General features: G+C 37.0%; 1 protein-coding gene across 1 annotated transcript in view; it reads right to left on the reverse strand.

The window, feature by feature from the left end:
• The window catches only part of scn1laa (sodium channel, voltage-gated, type I-like, alpha), a 57,208-nt gene that overhangs the window by 33,832 nt on the left and 9,790 nt on the right, over positions 1-13,586 (reverse strand). The window contains exons 2-6 of the mRNA XM_056236131.1: positions 9,054-9,370; positions 6,849-6,967; positions 5,875-5,964; positions 5,655-5,783; positions 3,042-3,133 (exon numbers count right to left, since the gene is read on the reverse strand). Of these exons, the coding sequence (XP_056092106.1) occupies positions 3,042-3,133; positions 5,655-5,783; positions 5,875-5,964; positions 6,849-6,967; positions 9,054-9,317 (694 nt within the window). The 5' untranslated portion in view covers positions 9,318-9,370. The remainder of the gene's footprint in view (positions 1-3,041; positions 3,134-5,654; positions 5,784-5,874; positions 5,965-6,848; positions 6,968-9,053; positions 9,371-13,586) is intronic.

Raw genomic sequence — 13,586 nt, forward strand, 5'->3', positions numbered from 1 at the left:
TTTGGCATCATCATCATCATCTACGAGAGTTTTTTTTTTCAAGTTTCATTGTTTTCCCAAATATAGCCATTTGAAAATGTGCACGTCAAAACAGACACTTTTTTTTTTTGTTTATGGGTTGACTTTGATTTGATTTGCTAATGACACCTAGAGTGCTTAGCAGTGAACACACCCATGCTAAAGTTGACTAGAAAGAGGAATAAAAAAATCATCTTTTGGAAATTGATCTTAATGCCTTAATTTGTTGGATTAAATGGTTACGTTTGATTTACATTGAGAGATTATCTTATGGAAAGTACCCCATGCCAATCTATGGTGAAGGGTGTGTGATGATGCAGGGATATTTTAATTCCAAAGGCCAAGGGAACTTTATCAGGATGCATAGTTTCCTGGATCCATGAAATAACTGGCCTTTAAAAATAAAAATCTTCCTGCCTCTATGGGAATCTAACAGGGGTGTCCTGACTTATGACCCCTGTATTTTAAGGAACAACATTTATTTATTTACGATGCATTATTCATTCACAAAGAAAATTGGTGTCCTTGAAGGTTGGAGTTTTCCTCATTTCTTAAATTAAGGCATTAAGATCAATTTCCAAAAGATCTTCCTCTTTTTAGTCAACTTTAGCATGGGTGTGTTCACTTATGCTAGGCACTGTACATCAGAAAGGGTCAGGCGGTCATTCTTATAATTCAACTTAAATCATGTCAGATCGCAGCGTGTGATAAAATTATTAACATTATTTTTGGACCCTGAATGTAATTATTTAACATATAAATACACACACAAACACACAAACACTAATATACACATCCATATACACTAATATATATATATACAGGTCCTTCTAAAAAAATTAGCATATTCTGATAAAGTTAATTATTTTCCATAATGTAATGATAAAAATTAAACTTTCATATATTTTAGATTCATTGCACACCAACTGAAATATTTCAGGTCTTTTATTGTTTTAATACTGATGATTTTGGCATACAGCTCATGAAAACCCAAAATTCCTGTCTAAAAAAATTAGCATATTTCATCCGACCAATAAAATAAGTGTTTTTAATACAAAAAAAAAAAGTCAACCTTAAAATAATTATGTTCAGTTATGCACTCAATAGTCAATACTTGGTCGGGAATCCTTTTGCAGAAATGACTGCTTCAATGCGGCGTGGCATGGAGGCAATCAGCCTGTGGCACTGCTGAGGTGTTATGGAGGCCCAGGATGCTTCGATAGCGGCCTTAAGCTCATCCAGAGTGTTGGGTCTTGCGTCTCTCAACTTTCTCTTCACAATACCCCACAGATTCTCTATGGGGTTCAGGTCAGGAGAGTTGGCAGGCCAATTGAGCACAGTAATACCATGGTCAGTAAACCATTTACCAGTGGTTTTGGCACAGTGAGCAGGTGCCAGGACGTGCTGAAAAATGAAATCTTTATCTCCATAAAGCTTTTCAGCAGATGGAAGCATGAAGTGCTCCAAAATCTCCTGATAGCTAGCTGCATTGACCCTGCCCTTGATAAAACACAGTGCACCAACACCAGCAGCTGACATGGCACCCCAGACCATCACTGACTGTGGGTACTTGACACTGGACTTCAGGCATTTTGGCATTTCCTTCTCCCCAGTCTTCCTCCAGACTCTGGCACCTTGATTTCCGAATGACATGCAAAACTGAGCAACAGTCCAGTGCTGCTTCTCTGTAGCCCAGGTCAGGCGCTTCTGCCGCTGTTTCTGGTTCAAAATTGGCTTGACCTGGGGAATGCGGCACCTGTAGCCCATTTCCTGCACACGCCCGTGCACGGTGGCTCTGGATGTTTCTACTCCAGACTCAGTCCACTGCTTCCGCAGGTCCCCCAAGGTCTGGAATCTGTCCTTCTCCACAATCTTCCTCAGGGTCCGGTCACCTCTTCTCGTTGTGCAGCGTTTTTTGCCACACTTTTTCCTTCCCACAGACTTCCCACTGAGGTGCCTTGATACAGCACTCTAGGAACAGCCTATTTGTTCAGAAATTTCTTTCTGTCTTACTCTCTTGCTTGAGGGTGTCAATGATGGCCTTCTGGACAGCAGTCAGGTCGGCAGTCTTACCCATGATTGCGGTTTTGAGTATTGAAACAGGCTGGGAGTTTTTAAAAGCCTCAGGAATCTTTTGCAGGTGTTTAGAGTTAATTAGTTGATTCAGATGATTAGGTTAATAGCTTGTTTAGAGACCCTTTTCATGATATGCTAATTTTTTGAGACTGTATGCCAAAATCGTCAGTATTAAAACAATAAAAGACCTGAAATATTTCAGTTGGTGTGCAATGAATCTAAAATATATGAAAGTTTAATTTTTATCATTACATTATGGAAAATAATGAACTTTATCACAATATGCTAATTTTTTGAGAAGGACCTGTATATATAGATGTATACACATATGTGTGTGTGTGTGTTTATATAAATGTTTTTACTTTAAATGGTCTTAATGTTTCAAAAAGGAAATCTCTGAATATTTCAGGTTACAAGCTGAAGTTCACAGATTAGTCGATTTTTTTATGCATCACATGCACATAAATGCTCTTAACAACTAAACAGCGACTAAATGAAGGCATGCAAGACGACTACAGTACGAAGGTAAACTCATCACAAAAGGAGAGGAGAGACAAAAACAGCAACACTAGCTCTTAATGATTCTGCTCCAGATTTCAATTACACTTGACGATGATTGTTTTAGTAATATAAACTAAATAAGTTCACTGATTCGGTCTCAAGACTCCATAACAGTTCTCATCATGACAAATTTCAAGGAGTCGTTGCATAGAATCCAAAGGATAAGTTAAAGACATCTGCGATTTTTGACCTATGGACTCAAAATAATTGAGTTATTCAATGTTAATCGGACATCACTGCTTGTTTTTTTTTTTTTTGCGTGCAACCATCAAATCACAAATCAAAGGAAAATACCTTAAAAGAAAACTGTAAAATGTTTGGGAAAAGACATGTTTGAAGTAAACAGTGTCAGCATCTGTGACCTTGACCTTTTCCCCAACTCTCACCTGGGATGACCGATATAGTTTTCAGGGCTCGAAGAACTCTGAACGCTCGCAAGGCAGACACACTACCCAGATCCACAAACTCAGTTACATATCTGAAACAGGGAGGGTGGGAAATCAAACACTGACGGTCATACAGCACACAGGAAGGTCTCGACACAGGGTTGCAGTCAGGTTAAAAGGTCACACAGAGGTTGTACACCTAAACGTGCGCTCTGCTTACCTGGAATTACTGAAATAGTTTTCAAAGCTCTGAGTACCCTGAATGTGCGGAGAGCTGATACATTGCCTATCTTTATAAACTCTGTAACAAACCTGTGGGACCAAATGCACAGATACAAATGAAGCTGAAGGGCACTGTAGATGCCAATGGCCATTTTTTGGACTAATTATCATAACTGAAGTCAGTGGTTCCCAAACTAGGGGCCCGGAGTAATAAAAAGGGGGACGTGGCTAAATCATAGTGTATAGTCAGAAGATGGTTGTGCAAAAGAAACCTCTCCAGGGTGATACAAGATACCCCACTGTGAAATGATTTTGCTTATTATGCGGCTGCTTGCCATATGAGCAAATAATTGAACACTAAATATTAATTTGACATATTTTATTACCTCAGGATGGCTCACAGTACCTGCTTAAGTGGTTTGATAGTAGTAGCGGAATAACAGACCGCTAGATGCCGCGATTAAACAATCCGAATCAGGTATTGCAGGGATCCGTGTAAAAATATAAATGAATAATATGAATAAATGCATAAAGCATGGACAAGTTTGTGAAAGGATTGCCAGTACTACATAAATGTAAAGCAGACAATGAATCTACTTCAAACATCACAACTGTCCAAGTGCTCGTGCACCTTCTGAAACATACCACAAATGGATTTGCAACGTTCGCTTGGTCTCGTCCAGTGAGGACAGCCTCGAGACAAGAACACTTTGAGGCAAGTCTCGCCCTAGGATTCACCAGAACAATAGTGGGTAATGAAGGGAGACCACAGTGTGTAGCGTATCTCAAACTATTAGCTTCTGACAGAATGAAGCCAAACTTAGAGACTTCCCATCACAAACACAAAGAGAAGACTGTTGAATACTGTATTAATAACAATGCTTTAAATAAATCCTATAGGGTTCTGCAAGAAAGGTCATGTCTGAGAGTCTTTATGTGGGTGCATGTACTGTAGATGGGGGGCTTACAAATATTTTTTTGTCGGGACCGGCAGAAAAGGTTTGGGAACCACTGAGGTAAGATGGCATCTGCATCTTAAAAATTTAATTAAATTAAATTAAAATAACTTCAGACAACTTAAAATAATTTACTGTTTTAAAAAAATTAAACAGAATTATCTTAAACTTTAAAAAGTAATAGAACATTTAAGAATTGTATAAAGTATTTTATTAAGTACATTAACATACAAAAAATAAAATATAGAAAAATAAAAAAAGAATTTTATCTAAATTAAATATAATAAAATACATTATAAAACAATTATTATATATTTGGTGTCATAAAGTGATATTTCAACCAAAATTAAAAATTCGGTCATCATTTACTCAAGCTGTAGTTGTTCCAAACCTTTATGAATTTCTTTCTTCTGCTGAACACAACAGAATACAGTATTTCCTCCCCAAATCTGTGGAAGTCAATGGGGTCCATAAACAGTATTTACCCATATTCTTAAATATCTTCTTTTGTGTTCAATAGCAAAAAAGAAATGCATAAAGTTTTGGAACAACTTGAGGGTGAGTAAATGATGACAGAATTTTCATTTTTGTGTCAACGTTTTTGTATCCCTTCAATATGACCTGGCAAAGCAGTCAACCTAGTTTTAAATGAACAAAATGCCATTTTGAGGAAGTTTTTGTGAAATCTTAGTAAAGAAACACAAGTTTGTTTAATTTTGAACTCTAAACTTTAAACTCTAAACATATAAACTACTAATTTAACACTTTCAAATGTTAGAAAAAAAACTATTTTTCAAACCAAGTTAAAAAAGAACTTTTATGCACAGCACTTTTATTCTTGCAAGCTGACTACAACAACTGAAATGACAACCTTTGACCACTCTATGGACTATGAAAAACTAAAGGTGAAGTGTGTAACTGATGTGCCACTAGCAGAAACTAACAGAATTGCAAAAATAACGATGAAAGAGCTTCAACTGGCCCTTTCCGTCCCATCCTCCTGTTCTAATACTAAATGGAAAAAAGGGTGGGACTTTAATCTATGAGGAACTAATTGGATGGAGCAAAGTGGTGTTCCATATAAAAATGTATTCAGGTAGTTAATATTATTTAATGGACCTGAGCTAACATTAACTAACAATGTACAGTAGTATTTTTCTTAACTAACGTTAAGAAAGAGTAATAAATACTGTAACAAATGTATTGCTTACTGTTAGTTAATGCATTAACTAATGATAAGTGTTACCATTTTTTTATTTGCAACAATTTTAACAGACGAATCCTCCACAATAAGACAGAAATGTGAATTAAAAAAGTAAACATTATCTTTTAACATAAAAAAAATACACTCTTCACCTTTAAGCAGTGAGAATTATTCAATTCTAATAATTTATATCAACTTAGCTGGGGTAAATAACAGACTTGTTATACTTACGCCATGACTATAACAATAAAATCCAACCAGTTCCACGGGTCTCTGAGGAACGTAAACTGTCCCACACAGAATCCCCTGGCAGTGATCTTTATCAGCGCTTCAAAAGTGTATATCCCAGTGAAGACATATCTGTTAAAACAAGAGCATCAGTTACTGCACTGAGCAAACATAGACGGCATTTCTACGGTATGTTTGGGAAGGAAAAAAGAGATCAACTCACTCTACATTCTTGGCCCAGTCTGGAGTTTGTGTGTAGACCATGAAAGCGCAGTTGGCCAGTATAGTGAACATTATAATCATACTGAACAATGTGAAAACTGCAGTTAAGGAAATGTAGTGACAGATCTACATTAGAGTTCAAAAGTTTGGGGTTTAGGCTTCAAAGTGACAATAAAGACTTGTATGTTTGTGGCAAGCAGGGCATGGGGCGAGAGTAGTGGGAACGGAGCCTGTGGAGAGGCCTGTTCGTTTTGTTATTTATGTTTATTTTACTATTAAAAGTTAGGTTTAACGTTCGCCGGTTCAAAAACATTAAAAAAATCGTTCCAGCCTCAAACCTTTGAACGGTAGTGTATATGTCTGGAATGCAAAAACACATGATATTTTTTGCAGTGTGATATCAAAGAGGTTTAAAGGCGCATTATCTAGTAAAATCATAATCCATTTAAAATAGATTTCTTGATAAAAGATTATCTTGATAAAATAGGTTTTGGTTCAGGATCAGATTTCACATTGCACATCAAGTCAATAAACCAGTGGCGTTCAGTAGTTCACAACCCACAAATGATTTGCAGGGCTGTTTTAATTGTTGATAAATGCAAATGATTAAGTGAAAATAACCATGTAATCATGCATAGTTAAGATGCAAAGAAAAATAAACAAGCTTATTGATTTTTGATATAGAAAGCACTTCAAACTCTACAGTATTAAGCCACAAATTCATGTGTCACTTGGTAGAAATAGTCAAATTAGACAGTGACAACCTCATCTTTAAAAACCATGAACAAAACTACACAAGGTCAAATAAAATATGACCCGAATGATATCAAAGACGGGTTCACTTCAGGATAAACATGCTTTGTGTGATAAATTATTAGCGACTAATAGCCTATGGCTTAAAGTGTATAAACATAAGACCCATCCAGCACAGCAAGACAGTTCCCATCAACATGTTTTAGCACTTGAGAAGGATATGTATGTACCAAAATCTTAATTGATAGTCTCCTCAGAGGGTTGAAGGGGCTGAAGATGTACAAGGCAGGAGCGGCGTTGAAACGGCTGATTGCCTTTTTTTTGTTCACTACTATGAAAGTCTAAACAAGTGGGAGATAGAGAGTGCATAGAGAGTGGACAAAACAGTCAGTCAATTATGCATATGTATTATCTACACTCACCGGCCACTTTATTAGGTACCCCATGCTAGTAACGGGTTGGACCCCCTTTTGCCTTCAGAACTGCCTCAATTCTTCGTGGCATAGATTCAACAAGGTGCTGGAAGCATTCCTCAGGGAGTTTGGTCCATATTGACATGATGGCATCACACAGTTGCCGCAGATTTGTCGGCTGCACATCCATGATGCGAATCTCCCGTTCCACCACATCCCAAAGATGCTCTATTGGGTTGAGATCTGGTGACTGTGGAGGCCATTTTAGTACAGTGAACTCATTGTCATGTTCAAGAAACCAATTTGAAATGATTAGAGCTTTGTGACATGGTGAAAGTAGCCATCAGAGGATGGGTACATGGTGGCCATAAAGGGATGGACATGGTCAGAAACAATGCTCAGGTAGGCCGTGGCATTTAAACGATGCCCAATTGGCACTAAGGGGCCTAAAGTGTGCCAGGAAAACATCCCCCACACCATTACACCACCACCACCAGCCTGCACAGTGGTAACAAGGCATGATGGTTCCATGTTCTCATTCTGTTTACGCCAAATTCTGACTCTAACATCTGAATGTCTCAACAGAAATCGAGACTCATCAGACCAGGCAACATTTTTCCAGTCTTCAACTGTTCAATTTTGGTGAGCTCTTGCAAATTATAGCCTCTTTTTCTTATTTGTAGTGGAGATGAGTGGTACCCGGTGGAGTCTTCTGCTGTTGTAGCCCATCCGCCTTAAGGTTGTGCGTGTTGTGGCTTCACAAATGCTTTGCTGCATACCTCGGTTGTAACGAGTGGTTATTTCAGTCACTGTTGCCCTTCTATCAGCTCGAACCAGTCTGGCCATTCTCCTCTGACCTCTGGCATCAACAAGGCATTTCCGCCCACAGAACTGCCGCTCACTGGATGTTTTTTCTTTTTCGGACCATTCTCTGTAAACCCTAGAGATGGTTGTGCGTGAAAATCCCAGTAGATTAGCAGTTTCTGAAATACTCAGACCAGCCCTTCTGGCACCAACAATCATGCCACGTTCAAAGTCACTCAAATCAACTTTCTTCCCCATACTGATGCTCGGTTTGAACTGCAGGAGATTGTCTTGACCATGTCTACATGCCTAAATGCACTGAGTTGCCGCCATGTGATTGGCTGCTTAGAAATTAAGTGTTAACGAGCAGTTGGACAGGTGTACCTAATAAAGTGGCCGGTGAGTGTATATATATACATATATATAAATAATTGGATCATATAAGAAATGTATACCTATATATATATATATAAACGTGTGTATATGTGTATATATATAGGCCTATATATATATTTATACACATACACACGTATACCTATATATATATATATATATATATTAGGGCTGTCAAACAATTAATCGCGATTAATCGCATCCAAAATAAAAGTTTGTGTTTACATAATATATGTTTGTGTACTGTGTATAATTATTTTTAATACATAAATACCCATACATGCATGTGTATTTAAGAAATATTTGCATGTATATACTGTATATAGAGTAGACTGAATGTAGCCTATATATAATGTATATTTGATATAAATATAAACATTTTATATATAAATAACATATTTTTCTTAAATATATACATGTGTGCATTCATATACAAATTAATTATACACAGTACACACACATATATTATGTAAACACAAACTTTTATTTTGGATGCGATTAATCGTGATTAATCGTTTGACAGCCCTTATATATATATATATGTGTGTATATGTATATATATATATATATATATATACTTATACACATAAACATGTTTATAAATATATATATATTTCTTATTAAATTTTACTTATCTGCATTTTCCATTTTTCCAATCATAAAACTTTCCAAGTCTTTCTTTCCAAGTCTTTATTTCAAAATCTAAGACTTAAACTAGATTCTGAATCAATGTGATGTTTTGGACCCCTTGCAGGACCTCTGTGGACTCTCAGGGGTTTATGGGCCCTCCGGTTGAAAAATATAACTCAAAACTCACTGCCTGATTGATGTAGAACTGGTCCAGGTCCTCCAGTGGTGTGGACACCAGTCCCCTGGGAATGTCTCCATATATGAAGGGCAGACTCTTCCCAGCCTCCAGGCCACTGTTGGGTTTCGTCTCGCATTCATCGTCTTTAATTCTCTCCCGTTTGTCCTTGGACTTCTTGTTCTCCTCAGCGATCCGGCTCTCGATGGCCTTAAGAGATTCACGGGTGAACTTATGGAAACTTTTAGGTCCTGGTGGGGTAAGCGTATGTGCCATTTTCTCATCCTGAACCTTCAGAGTGATTCGCTACACGTCTGCATGAGAAACAACTGGCAGAGAAAGAGAGAAAGGGCGAGTCAGAGAGACAGTAATTCACGCAATGTGATCGTTAACTGTATGGTTAGCCTATACAAAACCCTTCCAGAACCACAGAGAGAAAAGAGCATCCTATAAGTGACGGATACGCCTTCAGTGCTAAAAACCATCAAGTTATCAGGAACAGAGCTCTCAAGGAATCAGAATTATGTATGCCACACAATTAAATAATATGCTGTCTCAGCCTGCTTTCAAGAGCAGCTTAAACCTAAATTCATTTGTTTAAATTGTATTAATTTGCCATTGGACATCAACCAGTATCCAAAACACAACATTTGCTCATTGCAGAAATAACAGTCAGAACATAATTTATGAGATTCAGGTCATACTTTTGGTTACTTGACATTACAAATTATTAAAGTAATGAGAGAACAAAATTAATTTTCCTGCTGAAAGACTTAAGGCCCGTCCCCACCAAGGATGATATCTATAAAGATAACAATAAAGATATAGTTCTAAAAATCGTTCTCAATATTAAAGAATAGCAATGGTTCACACCACAGCTATAACGATAACGGCACAGAGAAACGAGCTGGTAAAGGATAAAAACATTGACAGCCAATCAGAATCCATCCCGCTGTAATGAGCTCGACCATTTAAAGTGACAGACAAGCATAAACAGAACAACATCGTCCACTGGTGGGGACGCTAATATAGTTATTGGTGTGAATGAGCCTTCAGATAAATGTACATTTCCATGTTGGTCCAGATGTTCCCATAAAGGTCCTGTTGGTTAAGCTTTTCATGTGGAGCAGCATTTGGAGCACAAGTCATGCTCATGTGACAAAAGGCGAATCCATTCATATTCAGTGCATGGGTCACCCCAACTGAAGTTCGAATTGGAAACCCTCAGAAAACCAGGCCAAATCCATAATCACTACACAACCGCCCACTTATATTATTGTATTTCCATCCTAGTCCAAGTTACTGTACAAGTTGTTCATTGACAACAAAAACACTTTAAAGGAGAACTCCGGCGCAAAATGAACCTTTGGTCTAATAAAACATTGGTACCTAGTCAACCGTTCTCTGAGATTTGTTTTCATGATAATCGAATGTAAAGAGTTTTATCTCTAAAAACTGTTTAGCGTATAACGCTAGTAATGGGGGCATATAATAAGTAAAAAGAAATCGCTAGTTTATACCACTAACAAGGCTCAAAATAGCCCCACACAAACACAGTAACATAATGAGGGTCCCTACATGCAAAACGAAGCACTGAGAACTTTGTAAGTGTACAGACCGTTTAATAAGAAGATAAAGATAAAGACAGTCCACTTCGTGTATACAGACAGGAGCCATCTTTGGAAAACAGTCTCGACTAATCAAACCACGAACGCCATTCATACAGTTCAGAAGTTCACTAAACTTCATACAGTTCAGCTCACTTAGCACGTCGTTCGTGGTTTGACTAGTTGGATTGTTCTGAAGGTTCAAATCAAATCATAACAATTCTGAACATTCACTTTTTTGATTATTTTTTTTTTCTGCAACAGGAAAAATGTACGTCAGATTAATCAGAAAAAGTTAGAGCAGCTAAGTACTGTGCTGATTTTGGTGGACATCGCTTGAAAGCTTTAGGAGAAGTACTAGAAAGCTCCTTTAAGGCAAGTTAGTCGACCTTTTGTGCTTTCCAGCTCCTACTTGATCTACTTGAATGGGGGAGAAAATCCCATAATGGTTTGTCGATAAGTACATTTCAAATCAGGAAAAAAATCTGACAACAAAGGAAAAAGTTAAGTGCAACTCTCGCATATAGTCTTGTGTTATGATACTAGTTGTAATGTTAAATTTCAAATTGCTTGAAAAATGTATTCCTTTGCATTTATTTGCAACACAGCATTTAAAGCCACAGTGTACAGTGTTTGATCAATCAAACCAACATTTACAACTGGATATTACATTTAAACTAAACACTACATTAAAAATGAGGCCCTCTTTGACACATCTGCATACAGTCAGTTACTGAAACAGCTGGAAAAAAGTAAAGACATGCAATAACCGATCATTGATGTTACTTCCGAGTACATGGGTTCTCGTGAGCAATTAGTGAAGGAGGAGATGAATTTTCTTGATAATTTGATGATAATTTCCTTATATCAGATGAAGCACTATAGGCATAACCACTGAAAAATCTCTTCTAATATGTGTATTCTGAAAAACCCACAACATTAAAAGTGATAAGCGACTCATCACACCCTGCACTTTGTTGAGGGGGGACCACATTTCACTCCAGGAACCAAACACTGAATAAAACTAGCAAACATCACATGCTAAATCAGGCAGGGGAACCTAGAACAATAGAGGAGCCACATGTGAGAAACACACTGCCAGACATTGGTCCTAGGACATTTCCTCTGTAATACTAAGAATCATTATCAGATATCATTTCCTAATTCCATTACCATATCATAATATGTCTTCAGGTCAATAAGAGACGACATCATTTCCTTCAGATATCGGACTTCACAAGTCACGCTGGAAGGACACAAGGATCCAGATCAGAATCCTGGTCGGAAAACAACAATTGTACCCAATGAGCAAAACATTATAATGTACTTTTGGTATCCAAGATGTGAGGGTTCAGGTCTTGGCCTTTCTTTTTATTCTGCTCTCACAATGACAAAAACACAACAGTCACTGCATTCTGTCTTACAATCTGCTCACCCAACTTAATGAACAATATCCCATGAATTATTCCACTGGCAATCACTCATTTCTCTCCTCGAATCCTCACTCACATCTCTCGCCTAGTCTATTTTTGCGATACCCTTTAAAAATTAATATTCTCCATTTGTCTTCACTTCCAATCCCTATTATTAGTATTCATTCCTGTGCGAAAGATAGTAAAGTAGGGATTAGGAAATACAATATGATATAGCCTATTTATTTGTTAAAATGATAAAAAGAAATTTGAATTATCAATCACATTATAAAAAGTCAATACAAATTTTTTTTTTCATTTAAAGGGGTCATATAATGCCATTTTTGAACAAGCTAATATGATTCTTTAGAGTCTAAATTAAAACTTTGTAATATACTTTAATTAAAAATTCTCATTAGTATTGTAAGAAAACAGTTATTTTACCTGGTCAAAAACAGCTCTATTTTCAGCACGCCGTTTCAGTGCATATGACTTTAAATGATAATGAGCTCTGCTCACCCCGCCCCTCTGTGCTGTGTACACCGTTTGTAACACAATAACCATAACGCGTTGTTCATTATAGACGTGGGATTATGAATTATATTGAGAACGTCGTACATAGAAAACATGCCGTAATGTACCCTGAGTGTAAACCTTTGACGCATTCATTGAGAAGCGTGCATCTAGCGATTTGCAAAGATTAATATAAATATTAAAGATTAATAAAACGTTACACTCACTTCAGTTATTTTGGAGGTTCAGCAGGAACACGAATAGTTGGTACCGGTCCAGGAGCAGCTTCTTAGCAAAACCAGCTTTACTGACCCTCCTCGTTTATAAGCAGTCTGGTGTGTGAAATGATACAGGCACTGCCAACACACATTTCAGTACAATCAACTTGTAAAAGTGCATGTACCATTATATGATCCCTTTAAGCCAACTGACTAGTCACACGTTTAAGATATTAATTTAGTTACTTAAAGGGATAGTTCACCCAAAAATGAAAATTCTGTCATCATTTACTCACCCTCAAGTTGTTCCAAAACTGTATGATTTTCTTTCTTCAGCTGAACACAAAATAAATTATTTGAAAGAATATGGGTAACCAAACAGTTGATGCGTCCATAGTATGGAAATAAAATAATAGTATGGAAGTCAATAGGGTCATTCAATTGTTTGGTTACCAACATTCTTCATATATCTTCTTTTGTGTTCATACCCGTTTGGAACAACTTGAGGGAGAGTAGCCTAAATGATGACAGAATTTCCATTTTTGGGTGAACTATACCTTTAAATATATACTGTGTAAATATAAACAATGAAGGTAACATTGCTAACATTGTTCTACAGAAATAATAAACCATAATAATGAGCCTTTAAAATATAAATTAAGCACTCAAGCACACGCATAAAGCTTGCTGCAGAGACACTAGATTATGAATCTGTCAGGAAAAAAAACAGTAAGGAGACTGTCTGAACATTTTAATAATTAATTAATAAACTAGTGTTTTCTGAGTCAGTGTCTC

Source organism: Rhinichthys klamathensis, unplaced genomic scaffold, assembly GCF_029890125.1.
Source record: "Rhinichthys klamathensis goyatoka isolate OS25496 unplaced genomic scaffold, OSU_Roscu_1.1 h1tg000439l_1, whole genome shotgun sequence".
NCBI classification, from domain to species: domain Eukaryota; kingdom Metazoa; phylum Chordata; class Actinopteri; order Cypriniformes; family Leuciscidae; genus Rhinichthys; species Rhinichthys klamathensis.